At 36.8% G+C, this 26345-nt stretch overlaps 1 protein-coding gene across 2 annotated transcripts in view; it reads right to left on the bottom strand.

The window, feature by feature from the left end:
* EPSTI1 (epithelial stromal interaction 1) overlaps positions 1–26345 on the bottom strand; it is a 78054-nt gene that overhangs the window by 5521 nt on the left and 46188 nt on the right. Inside the window, exons 6-8 of one of the 2 annotated variants that reach the window (XM_032294775.1) lie at positions 25234–25317; positions 8057–8130; positions 2229–2328 (exon numbers count right to left, since the gene is read on the bottom strand). In XM_032294775.1, coding sequence (XP_032150666.1) covers positions 2229–2328; positions 8057–8130; positions 25234–25317 — 258 coding nt within the window. The remainder of the gene's footprint in view (positions 1–2228; positions 2329–8056; positions 8131–25233; positions 25318–26345) is intronic. The other variant, XM_032294776.1, reaches the window with a different exon arrangement.

The following is a 26345-nucleotide window of genomic DNA, read 5'->3' as shown; positions in this document are numbered from 1 at the left end:
ATTCAGCAAAGAGGGAGGAAAAGGGGTTATCACTGAGATATGAGAAAACCCAGGACAGTACAGTGTCCCAGAAGCTAAGTTAAGAAACAGTTTCAAAGAAGAGGGGGTGATTCACCATGACAAAGAATGACAATCAGTCAGAAGATGAAGATTGAGAAATAATCACTGGATTTTGCAATGTGGACATTTTTAAGTGACCATGAAGATAACATTATTTTTGATGAGTAGATTCTAAAACCTGATTAGAATGGGTTTAAGAAAAAAAAAAAAAAAAGAAATTAGAGATTGGCACCTTTTGATGTTTTACTCTAAAAGAGAAGAGAGAAACAGGGCAGTAGCAAGAGGGAAATATGCTACCAACAGAATTTATATTGATTTATATTTTATGCTGATGGAAGTGTTCTAGTTGAGATGGAACATTCAGCAATTCAGTAGAGAGGAGAGACTATTATTAGAACAAAGTCCCCCAGGAGGTGGGGAAGATGAATCATAAAGCAAAGCAAGCACAGAAGTACAGATTTCTGGAGGTCAATAAAGGTGAAGGTGGGAGCCTGAGGAAGTTCCCAGGTTTCTCTTGCTACTTCCTTTTAAGTAAGGAAAGGATTGATAACCCCTTTGGACTTGGATATGCCCATCCTACTAAAAATTTCACTCAATCATCCTCACTATTACATCAGGAGAAAACAACACTCCTCTATTTGATCTTTGAGGAGTCTAAGCAGAGATTTGTGGCTCAATAAGGACTGCCAATAGTCATGGGTGAGCCAGACTGCCACATCCTCATGTCCTCAGCAGAAGCCTACGCAGTTTTCATTTATGCTCTATAATCATCATCCCCTCAGTCCCAAATAGGTACTTTCTAAGTTTTAAGAGCAGTTCCACAGAGAAGAAATGACAACTGGACAGTGAGTTTCCAAGTCCTGACCAAAATCTGAATTCCAATTGTGTTTCACAACTAAGTTATGCAAACTTGGATAATGTCTTCAACTCACAATGGCTCATTTTCCACATGACTCCTACTCACATATTGCTATGAATAAGACAGCATGTATATATTGTATCACACAATACAAAGATCCTGTGTTTCAATTATTTTCTCTGTTCTATACTGTCCCTATTCTGAATGCCAGAGTGTAACAAATGTGCATATATTTTGGATAAATAGACACATCCAGAAAGTGTTCTCTGCAAATTTGCTTATGTTCAATTATCTTAAATACATATACATTTTAAAAATCCATTCATCAATTTAAATGACTAGATGTCTTTCAAAGATACATGCTATAAGATTTCTAACAGATTGACATCTCAAACATGATCTTTCATCTGTCAGCTATTTATTAAAGAGAGGTCTTCTCTAGACTTTCTAGGTCAGCAAGCACTTGATTATTTTGTTGAATTTTTACCAGTGTACAGATTTCTATCCGATCTGTGTGTATACAAAGGGAGAGCGAGGGAGAGAGAGACAGGAGGAGAGAGAGAGAGAGAAGAGAGGGAGGGATGGGGGGAGGGAGAAAGAGAGAAAGAGAGAGAGAGAAAGTACTTATGTACTTGGGCTTCAATTAAACTGCAACACCTATGTCTTTAGTTTTGATCCTTACACATTGCAAACCTCACAATTATACATGTTTCAAAGCTTTGGTGCTCATTCAATAATATATTGTGCACACGAAATATATTAAACACATATTACAATACAGTTGCAAGGCTTTCATCACAGAAATATGTAAGGACATTTCATTTTTTAAAAGTGCCTTTTGCTATAGGGTTTTTAAAAAATCATTTTGTAGTGAAAAATTAACTACTGGTTTCTTTGATATGTTAGTTTGACTGAAAGAATACATTACTAGAGAATGCTTATTATTTTTGTAACCATATTTCATTTAAAATCTTTCTGGGAAAAAAAATGTTCATTTGTTTTTTTGTAGGTCTGGGCAAGGGATGATAAAAAGCCTTAGCATCCAGGCAATCATGCTGAGAACAAAGGGCAGGTGTCATTTTTTATTGTGATTGGCCAGAGCTGAAATCAGGACTTTCTCCCTCTCACAGAAGCTATTGTGGAATTTACAGTAATCCCCCTGGCTGACTGCCCATCACACTGCCGAACAGCACAACAACAACAAAAAAATAATATCTGGGGAGAAGGCCACCACATATATTAAAAATTCTCATGTTTTTATTCTTCAACATTGAAAGATGATTTTTTTTAAGAGAAAAGAAAAACTCACCCAGCTGTTACTGCTATTCATATTCCAACAGCCTCCAGATTGCTCGAGGCCACCTGGTTGACTTTTGCCTTGGAGTCGGTCCAGAAAAGCATTATTTACCCTTTAAAACAATGAAAAATGTGTGTGAGTAGAAAACTTGCTGCAGGGCTGAGATATTTCTGAGAACTTAATGTGCTGTGTGAACTGACCGTGGGGATAGCTTTCTGGCTTCAGCTTAGAAGAAATCTACAGAAACTTCTCTTTCCACTAACTATATGACATGCTGTTAACCGCTCTTTACTGGAGCTGTTGCCAATCTTGGCTCAAGCCAAAGGGGCTACAAATTCTTAACCTGAGAGTTTCAGGCACTCATCTCCTACCAGTACAGCAAGACCCTAGTTCAAGAAAGCAACTACAGTCCTCAGAATCATGCCAGGTATGAATCTCAGAGGATGCAGCAAGACAGAAGCCTCAACATGAACCAAAACATGAAGAAGAACCAAAGATAACTCTGTGGTATTATTGCTGCAAGACAGATGTCCTTCCCATATTCCTTGCACTCCACTGTCAGTCTTGCTAAAGTAAACCCCATACAAGAAAAGCAGAAGTGGAAGGTAGTAGGGTGATAGTTATACTATTCTATTTCTGGAGCTGGCTACCTGGTTGTTCACTTTATAATTAATCATTCTAAATATCTGTTTCATAAACCTTTCTGTGTGTTTCATATTACAACTTTTAAATTTAAGATAATGAATCACAGATAACTTCGTGCTGAGTTACCCACATGAGGCTGAGTAGAGTCGGGGACTTGGAAGCTAAAGAAATGGCACTGCAATAGATACCCTATGATGGCAATATTCCTATTTAGGAAGTGCATAAATAGGACTATAAGCTTCTTGGAAGCAAAAACACGATGTCTGGTGTATAGCAGCAAATATACATTTACGGAAGGAAGAAAGGCAGGAACCAGTCACACGAACCTCTTGTTCAGTCATGAAGCTTAGCAGAATATGGTCATGGTGAGTGGCTACAAGCCAGTGACTGTGGGAGATTTGGGAACTTTAAGGAAAAGAAAGGCTGGGTGGCAAAGTCAAAGGCTAGAGGGGGTTTTTGTCTGCCTGCACTTGCTCAATGCTAGCTACGATGCCAGCCGTGTGTGGGCTCATGCAGCAGATCATTCAGGGTGGTGGGAAAAATTGTAGGAAAGATGCAAAGAAGGCTGAGAGGTTTTGCAAAGCTTCAGGAAGGAATCAGCCAAAGGAAGCTGTCCTTACCCAGAGGCAATTAGGCAAGGAGTAGGCACAAAGGAACGTAAAAGAGTTTATCTAAATAGCCTGTTTACTCATGTTGTCCGAAGACCGACCTTTGATCATCTCCTTGCAGAACTACTCTCTACTGGGGTGGGGAGGGCGTTGGCAATGTTAATTACCCACTAATGGTGTTTACTAGAGGCCTTTGTCATTTAATCTGTACTAAATAAATGTGGAGCATCTCCAGAAACCCTCTTAGGGATCTGTGAGCCGTGGGGTCCCCTGGCTACACTCACACAGGCAAAATATCTATGTCTGCATAATTCTGTCATCTGTCACTCAGATAGAATGTGCCAGTCAGACTTGGCAGTTCACTGCCAAGCTCCATGTTTAAGTCACCTTCTCTAAATCTTTCAGCATGCAGATGGAATAGTATCCTACTTAGCGGAAGACTCCCAAATGTCCCCCCATTAGGACACCAATTTAACTATCAACACAGAAAAAAAAAACCTTTATAAGAACCAAAACTCGGGTGAGCCCTCATAGTACTTGGTTTTAACTACATATCAATGCAAAAGATACTGAAGAGATAGAAAAAACAATTTTGAATCTCCAATGCCACCGACTATTAAGCAAGAGGAAAGTGACCTTGCTCCCCAATGGTATTCTGGACTGCCTACATGCCTGGGGCTGTTCTTATCCAGTCTTTTTGTCAGTAGCAAAGATGGGGTTTCCCGCAGCATCCTCCACCCATCCCACCCCACATCCAAACCACTAGAAGCTTTGTTTGCTCTACCTCCGGAAGACATCCTGACGTCACTCATTTCTTTCCATGGATACCATTCTAGTTCAAATTACTATCTCCTCTTCACCTTGCCACTGCTTTCAGTCCCACCTTCTGTAATCTAGTCCCCATACAGCAACCTTACTAAATTATGAAACAAATCATGTCTTCCTTTTGCTTAAAATTCTGTGACTTCCCATTGGTCTTAGAATAAAATCATTGGCTTATAAAATGTTGTGTTGTCTTGCTCCTGCCTACATTTCCTCCCTCACTGAGCATTATTCTCTTCTTCACTCACCATAATCCCAACACATGGGGTGAGGTGTGGTGGCTCATACCTGTAATTTCAGTAATCCCAGCACTTTGGGAGGCCAAGGCAGGTGCATCTCTTGAGGTCAGGAGACCAGCCTGGCCAACCTGGCAAAACCCTATCTCTACTAAAAACATAAAAATTAGCTGGGCATGGTGGTGGGCATCTGTAGTCCCGGCTACTTGGGAGGCTGAGGCAGGAGAATCACTTGAACCTGGGAGGCAGAGGTTGTAGTTAGTGGAGATGATACCACTGCACTCCAGCTTGGGTGACAGATCGAGACTCTGGCTCAAAAAAAAAAAAAATTAGCCCATCACTTGGGATCCAAAAAGTACAAGCTCATTTGCACTTTAGAGCCTCTGGACTTGCTCCTCCCCTGTTCATAGGCCATCTAAGTCCATGCATCTGCCCCCAGTCTATATGTAGCTGATTCTTCCTTTTCCTTTGATGTCACCTCTGCAGTGAGGCCTTCCTAAGTAACTTATTACCTCCAATTTCTTCTTTAATATCACCTTGTGATATGGTCCTCACAGTATATATCACCATCTGAAATAACAGCGCCTTTGATTGTTGACTTCCATTTCTCTCCTCTAGATTACAGTTTCCACATGGTCAGGGACCCCTTCTGCCTTGATTAGCCCTATTCCTGGGGCCTAGAACAAACCCTTTATGGACTGCATCCTGATAATGTAATTAATGAATGAACAAATCTTCTTGGCACACATTCTTCACCCCTGAAAACAACATGGATGATAACTGCAGACTGCAAAACAGCTCACTGGCAATTGCTCCCAATTCACTCAAACCCTGCAAAGACTGATGGCTTGTTATGAAGGCATAAGGTAATGTGATTCACTTTTGAGCATCAATTACTAAGAGGACATCAGAGTGGTTGAGCACTCCTTGTTACCATAGGAGTGTCCTCAACTTGCCTATGACCACTGCAGTGTGAGTCAACCAGAGATAATGGGTTTGCTTCTCTCAATCCCTATCAAGAATCTAAATGGGAGGGAAAAGGACCAATTTCTATTTTGGTTTAATAATTTTAGAAAGTACATACATGCTATCACGGTCAAAGTTGTGCTCTGAGTTTTCTTCTGAGGGTTAATTTGGATAAAAACTATTAATCAGGGATAGTTCAAGTTTGAATAAATGAGTTCACTTCATCCCAGTTTTCACCTCATGGCCTAAATCCTTTCAAGTCCTTGACCCCTGTGCTCTGTCTTTTCTCTCCAGAGTTTCTACTCGTCTTCTCCTACTCAAATAGTTACAATGGGTCAGGTGCAGGTGCACTTAAGCTCATTACAAGTTCATTGAAAAGCTTGTCAGGAATTGAAAAGCTTTGAAAAGCTTTCTATTATAACACTCGGAGTTGAGTTTTCTGCAATGTGAACCTTTAAACTGTAGAGAGCACATTGCCCTTTTGATGCCAATAAAATTGTGCCTCTGGAGAAAACCTAATTTACTAATTTACATCTGGTACACACATACTATATAGCTTGTGTTGTTGCCTTGGATAAGAATGGACATGCTATTTTATTAAGAGTTCATTGAATATGTATTCTCATATGATAACATGAGAAAGCTCATGGCACACTTTAAAGGCAATACAAATGTAAGCTCTTTTCAAAAATTGATGAAGAACATAACATGTATGTATTTAATGACTTGATCAGATACATCAAAACTAATTATTTACTGAGTTTATTATCATAAAAGTCTCTTCTTTAATTAAATTTGGATCTATACATTTATTGGATCTATTTAAGTAGAATCAAGAGAAAGAAAATAACGTATAGAAATTAAAAAGCCCCACCAAATATTTAGGTATTCAGTAGTATGGAAATAAACTTAAAGAATGAGGGCCAAGTTTCCTATAACAAAAAAAGTTATTTTTCCACTTCTAATCAAATAGCTTGAGTGTTTATTAGGTGCTCATCAAATATAAATATTTTAGCAATGGAGCCTATTAATATGACACATTAGAGTCTTATAATTCAAGTAATCCTCAGAAATCCAGAGAAATAACTGGCTACTGTTAGCAACCAGTGTATAAATACAATATCAAGTGTTTTTTAAACAGAAAGTATTTTACAGAGAAAATAGGCAAGGCACAGTGGCTCGTGCCTGTAATCACAGAACTTTGAGATGCCAAGGCAGGCAGATCACCTGAGGTCGGGAGTTCAAGACCAGCCTGGCCAACGTGGTGAAACCCCATCTCTACTAAAAATATAAAAATTAGCCAGGCATGGTGGCATGTGCCTATAATCCCAGCTACTCGGAGGCTGAGGCAGGAGAATCACTTGAACCTGGGAGGCAAAGGTGAGCCAAGATCGCACCACGACCCTCCCACCTGAGAAATAGAGTAAGACTCTGTCTCAAAAAAAAAAAGAGAAAAAATAATAAAAATCAATAAAATGACTAAATTATGGCCTACTTTATAATAAATAGTTAGCATCCTTTCCCACCACCATCTTATCCAACAATAGAGCCTAACCAACATATCAGAATTTTGATGTTTCCTTAAATAAGAGAAAAAAATATACAGCCTAACCAACATATCAGAATTTCGATGTTTTCTTAAATAAAATAATTTTGATGTTTCCTTAAATAAAAGATGCTTCCTTAAATAACAGTCCCCCTTCCCACAGTTAAAGGCACCATCAGAATAGGGAGCTTCCACTGAATGCTTTTTAAAGTCCCTCATTTAGAAAATTAAACCAACATAACTTAAAGATATACTTTAGTGGTAGTGGAAAGGTTAAATACATAAAAGAAGCCATTCGCTATCAAAAGAATATGTTCCTTTAAATTGTGAAAACGCTTACATTCTTCTCCAAGATACTCAAGTGCACCCTTAATGAACTCAAACAACCCGTGTCCCCCCTAGGAATCTTAGCATAATAATGGCAGACAATATGGTGCTTATTAGCACTGTCCCGACGTTAACATGATATTTTACTAGGTATTCTTAATTCTGGTATTAGAATTAAGATGGAGAGTACTTAGACTGTTTGAAAATTACTTAATGGTTCTAAGATTTTTTCTCTAATGTATTTGTCAATATTAAATAACTTTAATGAGTTTTTGTCTAAGCTTTTGTACTCAAGTATGGGAATCTGACCATCTATATCAATGCAATTACTCTAACAAAGTCTATAAATGGTAGAGCATTGTCTCAAATTAGGATGCTTTGTCCCGTGGAAGGCAAGTTAAATATACCTTAAATGAACACACAGCTTAAGAACATGATTCAGTTTTCTAATGTAAGTTTGTAATGCCTCCTATCCAAGAAAATTGGATATGTGTGTGCATGCACATATGTACACCCATATGTAGCAGCTGGCATACCTCATACATATATCATGTCCCAATAACAAATATTTAAATGTAATACACATTCCAAAATTGTATTAATGTCACTGTAACGTTTTTCTAAAACAACTGTACAAACTTTGAGGTAATTGATTTAACCAAGGATGCTTATTTTATTAGCCAGTTATACCTCCTGTGTTCAGTCTGGTGGATTTTGGCTCTTTCTTCCTCTTGCTGCTGCCACTTAAGTTCCAGTAATTCACTCTAGGAACAATAAAAGTTTTAAAATATGGTTTTCAATTAACATGGCTGTACAGAAGACACCCAAATCATTTACATATTTAACCTCAGTGGGTACATTTCATTTTTGAAACTTTTACTTCAGTGCTATTTGGATGTGAAATTGTTTTCTTATATAAGTAGGTAGCAAAATAAGTGTGGCTTAGTCAATCAGAATAGCTCTGTGAGTGTAAAATTGTTAGATTAAAAGCCAATGTACATGGTCAAGATACTAGACCAACAGGTACAACACAAACAGAGAAAAATGCAATGTAAGGCAAACTCATCTATGTCTTACAGAGAAAAACAAATCAAATTAGCTCCTTCAGGAATATCACACAATACTATTTCTTGGTATTTCTCTAGCATTTCTTTCCTAATAAATTCTTAGCAACATACAAATAAATATTGGACTCAATCTTTTAGTGTAATTCCGCTAAATGTTCTCCTTCCTGGATAATAAGCACTCACCTATTATTGATTAGTTACTTCTAATACCACCAGAACTTTGGGATCTCTAGAGGAGATACTTTGGTTCATATAAATCACATTATTATAACTAAATCTTTAGCTTCTAACAGTCTGCTTATCTTCTTGGAAGAGGCAACTTAACTTCCAGACCCAGTTACTATGTTTCCAGTATTATACCAAAGAACCAATCCCAGGATTTCTCTAATACCCAGCTGTCTTCCCTAAGGCATAATAAATTTTAATCCCATTTCAAAGACAGAAAAATGCAAAGAGAGGAAAATCATTAGGCCCAAGTCATATATCAGTGCCTGAGTCAGAGAGATTTTCTGGTAGAGAACATGCTATCATGTCTTAATCAAACATACCAATAAAAGGTTGCTACTGTTGTTTTAACTCCCAATCTTCCTTGATGAAAATTATAAAATAAACTCAAAGTTCAGGTTGACATTTTATTAACCTTGTTCAAAGATCCTCTAATATTCCACATCCCCCAAAATCAAAAGACTTGTTTCTTATACTGTGAGATTCCAAATAAATTGCTCATCAATCCCTAAAGCACATTACTTAACCCTAATTCTTATATAACATCAACAAGGGGAAATCATTGAATAATATTTGAGTTTTTGAAACCCATGAATAATACTTGTCCACTCAAGCATTTATTATGCACCTAGATGCCAATCTTTATCCTCAAGTCTTACTTTTGCACAACAGGATAGTTTTTTTAATAGTCTGCCAAGTATTAGTATTCCTTGTTAGTACTACTACGGTTTATACCAGTGTGAAGGAAGCCCCTGTCCTCTCACTCATCTCCACAGTCATTTCAGTTCCTGCATGTGGTTTCATCTGCAATTATCTTCTTATTAATAGTATGCATAGCCATTTCTTAATTTTTTAAAAACAGCATCATCTTTTGACTACCTATAATGGAAAAAAATTGATGTCTCTATTACTATCTCCACCCTCATCCCAACTTCCTCTCATAGTGCACCCTCATCCTTATTCTCTTACAACTTTTCTTTTTTAACATTCAGTATGTTGGGAGAGGGATCAAGAAATCCTATAGCTCCAAATTCAAGTTTCTAATTAATCCTCCTGTTTTCAACCCTGGGCTTCAAAGGTACCAGGTGCCTCTGATTCCTGAACTTAACCAATGTGTGTCTTACTGCTTCTTGCAAATGAATTCTGGCTTTTCCTCCACTAAATCAATTACCATTGACCATCTAGTTCCAGAATTAAAATTTTGGCTTATATCTTTACTGGAATCTACTAGTCTGTTCTTTTGTTCTTGCTGGCTTATGGCTTTAAAAAAAAAAAATCATGTATGGTTAGTGGGATATATACGATACATACCAGAAACCATATAGGAATTTTTTGTAAAAAAGAGAGTGATAAAACATCAGCAAATGAAATGCTTTTGATGTCCAATGTTTAACCAGAAAAACTTAATATTTTCAAATAAAAGTTTTACCAGAATTTTATTATTTGATTCACACAAAAATTGCAAAGGTAGGCAGGCAAATGAAGTATTATGTGATAAATGAATGAGCAATATCATCCTTACCCTACTGATGAGGAAATGGGATCAGAGACACAATTTTAGTAACTTGTCAAGAGCTAAATAGCTTATTAGAAGCAAAATAAATACCAGGGCTTACATTTTCTTGTATCTAATAATCCTCTGCAGGATGTATTCAAAATAAACGATTGGAATTAAGGATACCTTCTTGCTGGTTCATCATACTTAAGTATAAGGAGTCATTTCCAGAACCATAGGACCCATTCACATTCAAAAGTTTTAGCAGAATATATGTAGCCTAAGCACAAATCTAAATCCTTCTGGCCAAGGATGCTGATTATTTTCACATTCATTAACCTTATTTCTCCAAGGAGCAACTTCTGGTATCTGGTCCATTGTCCATTATTCATTAAGACAATGAACTCGGAACAAACTAAACTCTCATTAGTTCTGAAGTATGACACAAAGACAAAAAAAAAGGATGAAATACATATATATGCATATTATGACATGTTACTTTAAGATACTTTTTTCAGACTTGGCAAAATGATCATGAAACTTGTTTGAGGAAAAAAAATGCAATCATAGCCATAAAAAAAGTCCTGAAAAAGGAAACAAAAAATGAGAAAGAACCAGCTTCATCACACATTAAAAGATACCACATGAGAACACATGGATGGGGAGCAACACACACTGGGGCCTATTGGAGTGGAGGATGTAGGGAGAGGGAGAGCTAATGGAATGCTGCATTTAATACCTAGGTATTGGGTTGATCTGTGCAGCAAGCCACCATGGCACATGTTTACCTATGTAACAAACCTGCACATCCTTCACATGTATTCCCGAACTTAAAAGTTGAAGGCAAAAAACACATAATAAACTATAGTAATTAAAACAACTTGAGTCTAGGAAGAGAAACGATACACATGGAAATGTAGTTTATCATAAAGTTGTTGTGCTAAACCAATGCAGGAGAGAGTTCCATGAATGATGATGGACAAGCCGACTACTGCAAGAAAGATCAAAACTAGTTCCTTAATTTGATTAAGTAAATTTTACAGAAATCTAGGATTTGAGCCTAGAAGATGGGAATAGAAGTTTTCAAAGGCAGCACAGGTGAATTTATTTATAAACTTGGGAGGGAGGGAGATCCAGAAATTATAAAAAGATTGATAAATTTGGCTGCATGAAAATTCAAACCTTTCATTTGGGAAAAAAACACCATAAAATTTAAAAATGAACTGTTAATGAACATTCAGGATATGCATAGGCTAATTCAATTTTCTTTTATTCATTCATTAAATATTTGAGTATCTCTTATGAGGCAGGCTTGGATCTACATGACAGGCTACAGTAGTGAGCAAGATAGATGAGATCCTTGCTCCTTTAGAGTTTATATTCTACAGAAACGCAACCCATAAACAAGTGGGAAAAATATCCAAACATAATCCCATACAGAGGATTCAAACACACTGATGTGAGATTCAGTGGCTCAGTGACTATTTTAGGTTGAGACTCAGGACATGTCCCAGAAAGTGGGTAAGGACTTCACATGAATCAATAAGGAAAAAACAACCAAACAGAAAAAGGGCAAAGGGATAAGAACAGGCAGTTTGCAGATAAACTACAGGTTGCCTGTCAGTTCAAAATGGTCATTATCTTCACTCAAAATCAAAGAAATATCAAAACAATGAGATAAAATGTTTCTATTGTACTGACAAAAATCACAGAAGTTTGACCAAAAAAAAAAAAAAAAAACCTCTGGTATAGTATCTAAATTAGCGTAAACTAATCTAGTTTTTGGAGGTCAATTTAGCAATAAGCACCAAAATGTAAGACATATACATCCCTTGCAGAAGTGTTCAAATATGTATGTATACAGATATTCACAGTTATATTACTGAAACTTTAAAAGTTCAGGGAAAAATATTAATGCCCATCAACAAAAAATTTGTGCAGTAAGTGAGACCATCAGCACCATGAAATACAAAGAATAAGGTCGATCTTTTGTAAGGTTGAGCAGGAGCCTTATGGAGAGATCTCTAAGATACACTAAGCGGTAGATAGAAAACAGGTTCAGAGCCATTTTCTTGGGACGCTTCTATATAAATAGAAAATAGATGCATAGGTCCATTTCAACTTTTATATGCTGTATGTATCTAAAACATTTATGAAAAACGACACGAGAAAATGTTAACTGTAATTAATACTGGGTAGTGGCACTTGGAGTGTGAATGGGCAAGAAAAGGATGCTTTACTAACTTACATAGCTTTTTGACTTTTGAACTGTGTACATATTATTTCCTCATACCATCAGTAGGAATTTATTATCAGTGGAAGAGGCCATTTCTGTTTCCTTACACTTTCCTTTATTTAAAAATCCCAATAAATATGTAATTTTTAACACAGGGAGATATAAAAGAGCGAAACACTACATATGAAGCTAAGAACTGTTGGGGAGGAAGAAAAGAAGAAGGGAAGAGAGCAGCACACATCATCCTATTACAGAGGCAAGAACAGGGGAGAAACGATAAAGGCCAGGAGGGAAATGGGGACGGGAGCTGATGAGGCATCACCATGCAAGGACACTGCTCCAGATGGCCAAAGGGAAGGTGCTGGCATCACTGCATTCAGGATTATTATCCTATAACTAGCAAAGCGTATTTACTAAGGAGAGGCTGGTTTTTCCTTCCGTGCTAAGAAAGATAATTTCAGCTGATTAATTTGTTCTGCTGATCTGACAGTCACCGAGGATGTGTTCGCATGACTTATAAGCATATTCTTGGTTCATTTACTGAGTTCCCATCCCGAAGTTCCATATCTAGAATTCAGCAAATAAAAAATAAGTTGTTCTTGTTTCAAGGATCAAGCTCGGGACATGAAAAGAACCAAAGTGCCCTAAGTAGGAGGGCAATGGCATGCAACGTCTGAGACATTGTTAAGGCCTGGCCTACTCAATGCATATTGTCACACACCAACCATTTTCCAGATACCTAGGTTCATGCTGAAGGTACAGATATCAGCTCCACCCAGAAGTAAGTCACAGTATAATGAGGCAGACAGACCCAGAAACAACTCTGATACAAGGCAAAAAGAAATGCATTGCTAGACACAACTTCAAGCTACGTGACATGGGAATACAAGGAAGAAACGCAAACAAGAGAAGGGCGTTCAACACTTTTTGTTCATGCATGCCTTATCACTGCGCTGCACAAATCCCTACATTCATACAGAGCTGCGTACAAAAGAGGGTACTTTGGTGATATAATAAACAAAACACCATCTTGGAGACTGCAAGTGTGGAGCTTCCTATAAACATTGGCCAAGTGTTATACGGTAAATGAGGACAACATGGCAAATAACGCCACTGCCTGTGGCCACCCTGCCAATGCAGTGCTCACCCAGGAGGGCTGCTCTGCTGGGGAGCTGCAGGAGGGCACCCTTACCTCTGCTTGGAGCCCAAGCCAACAGTAAGAAGAGGGGCTGCTATTTCCAGCAAGAGGTGCAAACATCATTTGTCTGGGCTCCAACTGTCTGGCGGTGCCCTGTTCTACAGAAGGGTGAACTATACAACAGACAGGTGTGTGTAAGGCTGGAGGCATGAGAAACCTGACAAGGTTAGGGGGAAAGCATGCTCCAAAGCAAAGCTTCAGTGTAGTAATTGAAGATGAACACGGGGTCATTTTAAAACCATGTCTGAATCCCAGTAGAGTATGTTCCAACATGGTTCAGCTTGACTGCTTTATGTAAACACGAAAATGCCATCGCCTGGCAGGACAAACTCCTCCCAGGAGAGGATGTTCTCGCAACACAGCAAGAGGAAAAGGATAGTGGAAGCAGGAGAGTTGAGGCCATGAAGTTCAAGAATGCCTTCCTCTGAAGGTTTAATACAGAAGAGCTTTCAGGAGCGGGATGAGAGTTTAAAGAAGTCCCAATTTTCAGGCATCCCACAGTAATGCCTTTGCCTTGAAGAAGAAAGATGGCCTTGGCTATCAAGAATGGGGAGAAAAGGAGAAGCTACCACCCAACATTTACAGAGAACCAACCAAATCAAAGGACATAAATACTAATGGGTCAAGTAGAGTTCAAAAATAACACAAGTAATGTATACTCTCCTCTTGTTAGTTTTTAATTGTTTAGTTTTTTAATTGATACTTTGTATATACTTATAGGATATAATTTGAATTTTTGATACATATATATGTTGTAAAATGATCAAATCAGGGTACTTAGTGTGTCCATGATCTCATAGTGACAATATTCCAAAGCCTTTCATCTAGCTATTTTGCAATGTACAATATCTTACTGTCAACCACAGTCACCCTACTGTATAACAGAACATTAAAACTTATTCCTCTTATCTAAGTGTAACTTTGTACTTGCTGTTGCTAGTTCTATCATTTTAACATAAAGAGAAATAAACTTCCAGCTACAATAATCATGGAATCACAACTCTATGTCTCCCACCCAAAAATACTTCCTATCAACCTCCTTCTAACTTTTAAAAGTATATTTTCTCAAAGAAGTTATTTATTAAAGAAAATATAGTAAGTATAGCAACTGTAAAGAAAAACACAATAATCACTCATAAAAACACCCCAACCAAAGATGAACTCCTTTAAAATGTCAGTGTATTTCCTTGTTGCCTTGTATACTTATCACGTTGGGTCACATTTTCAGGTTTAGCATGTGCCAGGCATTAGGATACACCCTCTACATGATTTCTCTCATTTGAGCCTAGAAACAATGTTGTGAGATAAAGAACATCACTATCATAATTGATGAGGCTTTAAGAGGTGAAGTAGTCTGCACAAAATCCAAGGAGGAGGTAGGTTTCAAAACTTATCTGCACTCTATTTTATAATCTTCGTTATTTTCATATATGTGAGCATATTTCTATTATATATTAAAATATGGTAGTAATTGCTGCATGGTATTTATTACAAACTCTGAAACCTTCACATCTTCTATCACTGAACAAACTGTTTCAAATTTTCCATTACTCCTAGTTTTAAAATAAACAACCTTGTGTATATGTCTTGTGTGCATCTCTCATTATTTCCTCAGAATATATGTATACCTTTAGATCTAATATTTTTACTTTTAGGAAACTTCAGAATTTGACATTGCCAAAGTGCCTCTCAGTTTATCCTCTCACCGGTAATAGCACTTGAGTGTTTGTGGTCTATATTGATATCTACTAGTGGAAGTTCTCCTTATCCCAGCAAATATACAAATTATTATTCATATTCTTCTAAAGCGTCTTGTTTAAATTTCATTATTCTCCTAGTTGAAATTCAGAAACAGCATTTTCAAATTACCTCAAATTCATTGAAATTTATTACTAGAATGTATTAAGCTTACAAGTAAATTTGGATAGAACTACAGTCACTGAAATCCTGAGTTTTGGCACTCGGGAACACTAGCCATCTCTGCTTTGTTCAAATTGACTTTTATATATAATAACCAAAATAGCATGGTATTGGCATAAAAACAAACATATAGACCAATGGAACAGAATAGAGAGTCCAAAAATACACCCACACATGTAGGGCCAACTGATTTTTGGCAAAGGTGCCAAGAACATACGGGGGGTGGGGAGGGATGGTCTCCTCAATAAACGGTGGTGAGAAAACTGAATATCCACATGCAGAAGGATGAAATTAAACCCTTATCTCTCATCACATAAAAAAAAACACAAAACTCAACTTCACAGTTTTCACAAAAGGCGTTAGAAAAAGTCAACTCAAAATGGATTAAAGACTTTAAATGTAAGACCTGAAATATGAAAGTACTAGAAGAGAATATAGTGGAGGCTGGGCGCAGTGGCTCATGCCTGTAATCCCCACACTTTGGGAGGCTGGGGCAGGCTGATCACTGGAGGCTAGGAGTTTGAGACCAGCCTGGACAATATGGCGGAGCCCCAACTCTATTAAAAATACAAAAATTACCCAGGCATGGTGGCACAAACCTGTAATCTCAGATACTTGGGAGGCGGAGGCATAAGAATTGCTTGAACCCAAAGGTCGAGGTTGCAGTGAGATGAGATCGTGCCACTGCACTCCAGCCTGGGTGATAGAGTAAGGCTGTTTCATTAAAAAAAAAAAAAAGAAAGAAAGAAAAGAAAAGAAAAAGAAAATATAGTAGAAAAGCTCTATGACATTGATCTGGGCAAAGATTTTTTTGGAAATGACTTCAAAAGGACAGGCAACAAAAGCAAAAACAGACAAATGGATTACATCAAACTGACATTTCTACACAGCAAGAGAAACAATCACAGAGTAAAGAGACAATCTACAGAATGGGAGAAAATATTTGTAAACTATATCTGATAAGGGGTCAGTATCCAAAATACATAAGGTACTCAAAACAACTCAATAGCAAGAGAACAAATAACATGATTTTTAAAATAAGCAAGAAGGGCCAGGCATTGTGGCTTATGCCTATAGTCCCAGCTCTTTGGGAGGCCGAGGCAGGTGGATCACCTGAGGTCAAGAGTTCAAGACCAGCCTGGTCAACATGGTGAAACCCCATCCCTACTAAAAGTACGAAAAAAATAGCTGGGCTTAGTGGCAGGCGCCCGTAATCCCAGTTACTCAGGAGGGTGAGGCCGGAGAATCGCTTGAACCCGGGAGGTGGAGGTTGCAGTACGCCAAGATCACGCCATTGCACTCCAGCCCGGGCAACAAGAGTGAAACACTGTCTCAGTAAATAAATAAATAATAAAATAAAATAGGCAAATGCCTGAGTAGATATTTCTCAAAAGAAGGCATACAAATGGCCACCAGGTACATGAAAAAATGTTCAACATCACTAATCATCAGGAAAACGCAAACTAAAACCACGATGAGCTATTATCTTACCCCCGTTACAATGCCTAGAATCAAAAAGGACAAAAGATAACTAGTGCTGGCAAGAACGTGGAGGAAAGGGTACCCTTACGTGCTGCTTGAGGGGGTGTAAATTAGCACAGCCATTATGAAAAGAGGAATAAGATTTCCTCAAGAAAATTAAAGACAGAAGTACCATATGATTCAGCAATCCCACTGCTGGGTATATATCCAAAGGAAATGAGTATGTCAAAAGCTATCTGCACTCCCATATTTATTGCAGCATTATTCACAACAGCCAAGATATGGAATCAACCTAAGTGTCCATCAGTGGATGAACAGATAAAGAAAATGTGGAATATATATGCAATGGAATATTATTCCACCATAAAAAGAAGGAAATCTTGTCATTTGCAACACCAGGGATGAACCTGGAGGACATTATATTAAGTGAAATAAGCCAGGCACAGAAAGACAAATACCACATGATTTCATTTGTATATGGACTTTAAAAAACTGATCTCATAGAAATAGAGAGTAGAATCGTAGTTACCAGAGGCTGGGGTGGTTAGGAGGAAATGGGGTATGGTGAAATGTTGGTCAAGAAATACATAATTACAGTTAGGTATAGCAAATAAATTCAAGAATCTACTGTACGGCAAGGTTAATGACAGTAGTTATACTTAACGACAATACTTAACGACAATAAATAATGATAATATAGTCTTGAAAATGCAAAGAAAGTTAAGTGCTCTCACCACAAAAATGGTAACTATGTGAAGTAACGCATTTGTTAATTAGCTAGACTTAGCCATTTCACGTTTATATACTTCAAAACATCATGCAGTACATTATAAATACAAATAATGTTTTCTGTCAATTAAAAATGGACGTGTGGATTCCAGGAAAGTTTTTAATTTTGTTTTAGCTGTTGAACAACTATTTAATAGTTGCTTTTTGATTAGATATTTTTGTCCCATAATATATTTTCTAATTAATTTTTGCTCATATTTGAGAAAGTAGTTGATTCTTGTATGTATTTTGTAACCAAGTCTTTTTTTTTTTTTTTTTTTGGCTCACTGCAACCTCCGCCTCTCAAGTTCAAGCAGTTTTCATGCCTCAGCCTCCCGAGTAGGTGGGATTATAGGTACCTGCCACCATGTCCGGCTAATTTTTAGTAAAGATGGAGTTTCACCATGATAGCCAGACTGGTCTCGAACTCCTGACCTCAGGTGATCCACCTGCCTCAGTCTCCCAAAGTGCTGGGATTACAGACGTGAGCCGCCGTGCCCAGCCCAACTCTTTTGCTAAACTCCATTTGTTCTCATCATTTTTCAGTTGATTATCTTCGTTTGCACAGGCAAATTGCTCCCATCCATAAATAACAACCTACTTCTAATAATTAGAAAATCTCCTTTACTTTCAGTTTTATCAAGTTGGTTAAAAAATATCCAAAGCTTGTTCCATTCAGTAAAACCAGGGATTTTCTTTTTAGTTAAAAAAGAAGTTTTCTATCAGATAACTTTGAGTAGCACAAGGCTGGAATTTCCAGAATAATATCGGCTAACATCTAGTTTGGTAGGGGTTACAAACATCCTTGTGTTGTTGTTCATAGTTTTAGTATTTTACCACTGAAAATAATGTTGGTTATTGGTTTAGAAGACTATATGTATGTTAAGAAAATCATGTCTCTATTTCACTGGTGTTTTCTAATTGATAGTAGAGATTAAAATTTATCAATGTCTTTTTGTGTAACTAAAGAGATAACCAATGTTCTTGTCTCACGACCTATCCTATTGCAGTGATAAGATATAAAAGGTTTTAATATGTAACTAGTCATCTTTGCATTCCTGGAATAAATCCTACTTTGCCTTGGTAAATTGCTATTTAAGAAAAAATTTCATTAGCTAGAATTTTCTTTCAGATGTGAATCTCTGTCTTTATGAGATTGGTCTATCTGTAAGAGAAAGAAAGAGAGAGAGAGAAAGAGAGAGTGTGTGTGTGCGTGCGTGTGTGTGTGTGTGTATGTGCACATACCTGAACGTGCACATGCACATGCTTTCTTTATCAGATTGTGACATCATGGGGATAGTGAAATAAAATTCTAAAATGTTTTGTCTTTTTTCTTGCTCTGAAATAATTTGTAAAGCATAGGGAAAAAAAAATCTGTTCCTTGAAAATCTGAAGGAAGTTGTCTCTAAAATTATCCAAGTTCTGCCTCTTGGGGGAACTAATTCTCAGAAAACTTTAGAAATCACTTGCATTTTCATTTGTCTTTATGTATTTTAATTATGTGAGTCTTTAGAGTTATATATTTTCCTAGAAAATCATTCACTTAATCCAGATTTTTAATTTATTAGCATAGCACTGTCTAGAGTAACGTAATTTTAATCTTTTCCAAATCTATGGTTCCAGTCCCTCATTTCTAATGCTGTGTATTTGCATTTTCACTAATCTCTTCTTGATTAGACTTACCAAAGATGTGTTCATTTGTTGACCTTATCAAAGAACAAGCTGTTGGATTTTTATAACAGCTGTTTCTTAGAGTTTTATTATTAATTTCTGTTCTTATCTTAATTACTTTCTTCAGGATCATTTATTGTTTTTGTTCTAAGTTTTTGGATTAGATGCTTAATTCATTTAGTTTCTTTTTTTAGTACTGAATGGATTAAAAGGTTATAATTTTCTTTGAATACAGCTTTACATGAATTCCCTATAAAAGGCTCTCACTATAATTTTGTATGTGTTCTACAACAATAATTTTTTCTGTCACCAAACAGTTTATTTTCTGACTTTCAGTATTTTACTGATTCTTTTATATATTTTGTCTGTAAAATAAATGACCTTCTAAATGACTATAAAACCAATAACCATGCACAATCAATAAGTGCAATCAGCTTATCAGATATTTTAAGAAATTTCTGAAAGGGAGAAGGAGACAGGTTACATTACAAGGGAAAACCAATGTGCAGGATAAATTGGAGCTCAGTCCACCTCCTTCTGAAAGAGCTCCAGGAAAGAATACCGAGACAGTCATTAAGATGAACAGTTAGAAAACTGCACTGAGAGCAGCTTGGTGGTGGCTTCTTTCTCTTCACACACTTGCACTGCACAGTAGGCAGCAAGAGGTAAGCAGTGAACGGGAGAGGCATGGCTGGGCTCAGAAAAACAGGGCAATGTCCCAAGTACCTACTGACTATAGGAGAACAGAAGGCTGCCAACACAGAAGACAAGCTCCTACATACCTCATTCAGCAGTGTATCCAAATAAATATAAGGAGATAAACAAGAATAATCAAACATTTGAGAGAGAATTCCATGGGAGATAAAGATTAACATGGAAATATGGTAAATAGAACACTTTAATGTTTGTATAGTTACAAACACGCAAACATTAAATGAGAAGATGAAATGAGAAAGAATATTGCACTTATAAAGCAGAACACTGCTATGAAAAGTAAACAAGCAATCTTGGTAAATAAACAAACTCAATATGTGCCAAATAAGCAGAATGAGAAGTCATGAAATAATTTAGTGAGCAGGATGATCTAGCTAAAGCTTTCTTCCAGAATACAATAAAAAAGGTCAAAGAGATAAGAAGTATAAGAAAACACGGAAGGTTTATCCAGAATAGATCTGAAATGTCCAAAGTCCATTTGACAGCCATCCCAGAAATGGAAAGCAAAGGCAAAATGGGGAAAAATACATTTAAAAAATTATGAAGAAAAAAGGAAAACTAAAGAGACATGTATTTTCAGATTAAAAGAGAAAACTAAAGGCTATGCAAGATTAGAAATAAAAACAAACAATGTGAAATTTCTTATAGCACAGGAAGGGGGAGTGGAGAGAAGGAAAAAAAAACCCTAAATAAATGAAACAGAAAATTCAGTGTCAGTTAAAAAAAAAGAAAACATAATAAAATATAAATTACATAGTAAGAATACAAATACATGCAAATATGCTAGTAACCATAATAAATGAGAACACATGAAATCTACCCATTAAAAGAGATTCTGAAACTGGGTAAAAGAAAAACAAGATATTTTTTTCTACTCAAAATCTACTTTAAACCATGACACAGAGATCTTAAAAGTAAGTGATTAAAGAAATGTCATGTAAATGCTAATTAAAAAACTGGTAGAAGGATTATTAGAATCAAACAAAATAGTCAAAAAAGAAAGCAAGCTGACAAATCATTAAATGAGAAAAGCAGTATACTTCATTTTGATAAAATCTATCCTAAAGGTAGGCTTCCCTTAGTCTCATTGGTCAAAACTGTATCACATGTCCATAGTGAAACCAATCATAGTCAAGGAGAATGGAATGCCCATGCAGAGTTAGACCACTTTGGGAATGAATCCCTGGAGCAGGGGTAGCACCTGCCTTTTCTGAAACACAGTTCATGCAAAGTAGGGCTGACACTTGAAGAAAAATCAGAGCTGTAGATGAGCAGGCAATCAACAATATTTAATAAACCAGCCTGAAATTGTCATAACACACAATTTATTTCCTTGCAACATTAGTGTTATGGTTTGGCTCTGTGTCCCCAGCCAAATCTCATGTTGAATTGTAATGCCCAATTTGGGGGAGGAACCTGGTGCAAGGTGATTACATCGTGGGGGCAGATTTCCCCCTTGCTGTTCTCATGATAGTGAGTTCTCAGATCTGGTTGTTTAAAAGTGTGTAGCATTTCCCCCTGTGCTCTCTCCTGTTGCCCATGTGAAGATGTGCTTGCTTTTCCTTTTCCTTCCACCATGATTGTAAGTTTTCTGAGGCCTCCCCAGCCATGCTTCCTGTACAGCCTGCAGAACTGTGAGCCAATTAAACCTCTTTTCTTTATAAATTACCCAGTCTCCAGTAGTTCTTTAATGAAATAACTAATATAATTAGTTCAACTGATTACTACAAAGTGATGAATCACTATAAAATTTACAATACTGTATTTATTTGTCTCCTTTTAATTGTCTACCTCCTCCCTTAATATGTAAACTTCAGGAGAGCTGCAACCTTGTCTATCCTGATCTTAATTATAGCTTTGGCAACTTGCACAAGGCTTGGTATAGAATAGGAACTTCATACATGTTTGCCGATAGAATGAATGAATGAATGCTGGGATAGATTACTCTAAGACAGATCAACCAGAATAATACAGTTTTTTTAAAAGGCCAGAAAAAGGAAAGCTTTAAAGTGGTGTTAGATAGTGTTACAGAGTTCAGGGAGAAGACAGGAATTACAAAAAGGCCACCAAACTTTATGTTCAGAAAGGATTTCACATTTAGAAAGCAATTTTAGTAACTGCATTTGTGACTATAAACTGGATCATAAGGAATTAAGAATGAAGTGGGTAATAAAGACATGGTTACAGTAAGACTACCTTTGTCTTTTTTTAAATTTGTTAGAAGCAGAAAATGTAATATCTCTGAGGATAGCAAAATCAAGGAAGGGGTTAGCTGGTTGATTTTAGAATGGTAAGAGGAGATGAGAAGTTCACATGTGCTCTATGACCCACTGGCACCAGCTGTGGCATATTTCTGACAAAAAAAAGTATCCAATGGAGAAGAATGCATTACAGGTATAGAAAAAAGAGGAATTAAAATAAATTTCTAGAAGAAGAAGGAAGTGAATCACATGTAAAATATCTAGAGTTTAAACTTGAGGTGGCTTTTTTTGTCCCCAGAGCCAAGAGTAAAAATGTGAAAGTCAGAGAGACACATAGAACAAAACTTATGTGCTGTCACCTAAACTTAACCTAGATTACTTAACTAAGAATTATTCCGTACAGGTAGCCAATAAATATTTGTTGAATAAATGGAATAAACAAACACATAACTGGATGCAATGATAGAAATGTATTATGTTTTGTATCTTTACCATAAACATGATCCTCCAGTTTTCTTAAGGTAAATCATTTAAGTGATAAGGAATGAAAGGCTCTACAAATAGCCGGGCGCGGTGGCTCAAGCCCATAACCCCAGCACTTTGGGAGGCCGAGGCGGGTGGATCACGAGGTCAAGAGATCGAGACCATCCTGGTCAACATGGTGAAACCCCGTCTCTACTAAAAATACAAAAAATTAGCTGGACATGGTGGCGCGTGCCTGTAATCCCAGCTACTCAGGAGGCTGAGGCAGGAGAATTGCCTGAACCCAGGAGGCGGAGGCTGCGGTGAGCCGAGATCGCGCCATTGCACTCCAGCCTGGGTAACAAGAGCGAAACTCCGTCTCAAAAAAAAAAAAAGAAAGGTTCTACAAATAAAGAAATGCCTTCAATGGACATTTGCCAACAACAACACATCAGGCAAAAAAAGAGAGAAGTAAAAATAAGGTAGAATACATGGATAAATATCCTTGTGTAGTCTACAGTTACTGAAATCCCTAAGGATGGCATTATTTATATATTAAAGCTATTCATTTTCTTGAAAGCTACAATAAGTAAAAGAAAGTAATTTATGTAAAAAGATATATAATAAAAATATATTCAATTAATAACCAGAAAATATGTATATATCAATATTTATCTATGTCTAGAATAAAAACAAGATTAAGAAATAGAAACTTTAATTTTCACTATTTAAAATAACTGCTCAACCTGAAAATTAAATCCTAGATCTAGTATTCTAATTTGTTAAGCATTCGCTTTGTCAAAAGTTCTACTTTTAATACTTTTATGTTTCAAATACATATACCAAACTTTTAAAAACACTTTAAAATCCACTAGAAGTTATTTAAAAATAAATCATATCTACAACTTACTTTGCAACATTCACCGCGGTATGCTAAGTACTTCACAATTTTATGTTAAGTTAAAAGCTCATAGAAACAGATGAACATTTTTATGTCATTTGGCAGATATCATTAAAATGTACAACATGAATATGTACCAGATTTAGCTTCTGCTTGTTAACTACTACAATCTTACCATAACATTGCTATTTAAATGTAGATTTCAAGATTAGAACTCTGTCAAAACAAAAAGATTTTTATTGGAAAAAAAAAAAACACTAAGGGATAAAAATGTTTCATGGTTCATCTTTGCCTACACAGGAACTAAATAAGTAAATTTACAACTCACATAATTTCTTTCAAGGATTTAATGTCTACCTATGGTGCACAAAACAGCCTGCTGACACATTTATACCATATGCCAGGTGAAACTGTGAATGAGAAAGGGGATCCACACTGTTGGGAAGAAGGTAGCACTCAAAAAGGTCAAATTATAGCAACAGCAATGAGTACAAACAGTCCATTTTTCAATGGAATTTTTATACACAATTGCTGCAATAAATTACCTTGTTGGGGAAAAACAAAAAAGTAAATTAAACCAAATCAAGGAAATCAAAATGGGAGTTAGAATTCTAGTTAATTATATAATTGAAGACATAGATTTGATAAATGTTCTATAAGAAATAGTGACAGGATTTGTCAACCACTAGCATGGCAAGAGGAAAAGTTGGAAAATAAGCATGATGGAAAAGGTAAATTATTTAGCTAGTTGGAGTCCCACCCCACTCCTTTTGTTTTGTTTTTTGTTTTGTTTTGTTTTGTTTTGTTTAAAGGATCTGAAATCAAGTGGCACTTTGGAGTTAACTACGGGTCTTTCTCATCATTCTCATCTCATGCCGAGGAGCTTCTGGCCTATTAAAAGCAAGTGTGACCATCAAGTATCCCGTTGACTATTTTCAGTTACCGTACCAGAAATTTCATATTGTAATGAAGATTATTCTTTAAGCACTTTTCTTAGAATATGCTGAATTCATTTCACTGATTTCCATTGCTCAAAATATATGGAATGCCTCACACATTTGTATATCCGTGGAGCATAACTTCGTTTTACTGTATAACTATTGTTAGTGAATGTTTATGCCAGTTTCATAACTTTGGATGCCTAATTTCTCATGCATTATCGCATTCTCTGGACACCATCTCTAATTTCATATATCTTTGGTTTAAAAATAGCGGTGATGGCGACGGTGTTTTGTTTTGCAGATGAGAAGTTCACCAGGGCTCTATCATCTTCTTTGCGACCTACTACCACCAAGTATGGCAGATCCACTGTAGCCTCCATGAGGCTAGGTCCCATGAAAGTTTTGACCAGAAGGAGCCACCACCATACTCTTAAAACATATCCAGAAATGCACCTTTTATTTTCAATGCTTGTATTCTTGTTTTCATGATTTCCATGTATATAAATATTTCTGTTCATAAATTCTTCAAAATTATCTAGTACCTCAAGTAAACAATTAGCAATAACTAGCAGGGGCTTGTAAGTACCTTTTGATGTTGTTCATCCTTCATCCTTTGCAATTTTCTGTTTTCTTCCGCCCTTAGAGAATCTCTATAAGCCCAGCTTCTGTCCTGTAAAGGAACAGAGAGAAAAAAAAAAAAAAAAAAAAAACCAAAAACTTGATAGGATAAAGTATCACCACAGTATACCAAGCTGTCTACCATAGGCCTGGTGCTAATAACTTAACCTCTGTACTGAGCATATAGTAAGCTCTCCATACTCGCTTGGTTATTGAGTGATTTATGCATATATCTGAAGATGTCCCTTGGGATATATATAAAAAGAAAACTAGTGTAAGAACAATCACCCTGCACATTTGAAAGGATAATCTAAATGTTTAATTAAGCTTTAAAAATACCCCTCTGGGAGCATCACACACTGCGGTCAGCTGGGGGCGGCTAGGGGAGGGACAGCGGGGAGTAGGGAGGGTGGGGAGGGATAATGTGGGGAGAAATACCAGATATAGGTGATGGGGGATGAAGGTGGTAAACCGCCTTGCCATGTATATACCTATGCAACCTTCCTGCATGATCCGTACATGTACCCCAGAACCTAAAGTACAATTAAAAAAAAAATCCCCTTGGAGATAATCAATAGTTTATTCCTTCTAGTGGGAAGTTTAGGACATTTTCAAGAATATTTCAACTAGCTGATCAGTTAGTATTAAAGACAAGCAATGGTGGCATTGTCTGTAGAAGCACTGGCATGGCTAGCCCATTAATTATATCTGATTAAGCAGCCTGTTAACTAGTGGTTGATACCATATAATTTCAAGAATGCATACTTTCTAAGTGCTTGCATCCCTAATCTGTATGAAGCTTATTTCTATTTCTGAAAAGGAAAACAAAGCCTGTTCAGGAACATATGACAACAAAGCCTTTGGAGAACCACCATGTGGGAGAATGGCCTTCAGTCTCTCTGATCCACCATACCAGAGTTCCATACCCTGGCATAGTGACCATGTGTTCTGAAATTTATGGCATTTCAAGTGTTCCATTTATTTGTCATATGCTTTCTCTGCTTCACATTGATTTGCAGCCCCAGCTTCTGTAAGGCAAAGAGCTAATACTTAGGAAATTAGAGCACCATCATGGCAGCA

Source organism: Sapajus apella, unplaced genomic scaffold (assembly GCF_009761245.1).
Source record: "Sapajus apella isolate SASKATOON/1434 unplaced genomic scaffold, GSC_monkey_1.0 scaffold32, whole genome shotgun sequence".
NCBI lineage: Eukaryota > Metazoa > Chordata > Mammalia > Primates > Cebidae > Sapajus > Sapajus apella.
Note: the sequence above shows the minus strand (reverse complement) of the source record. Positions and strands in the feature narration are given on the sequence as shown.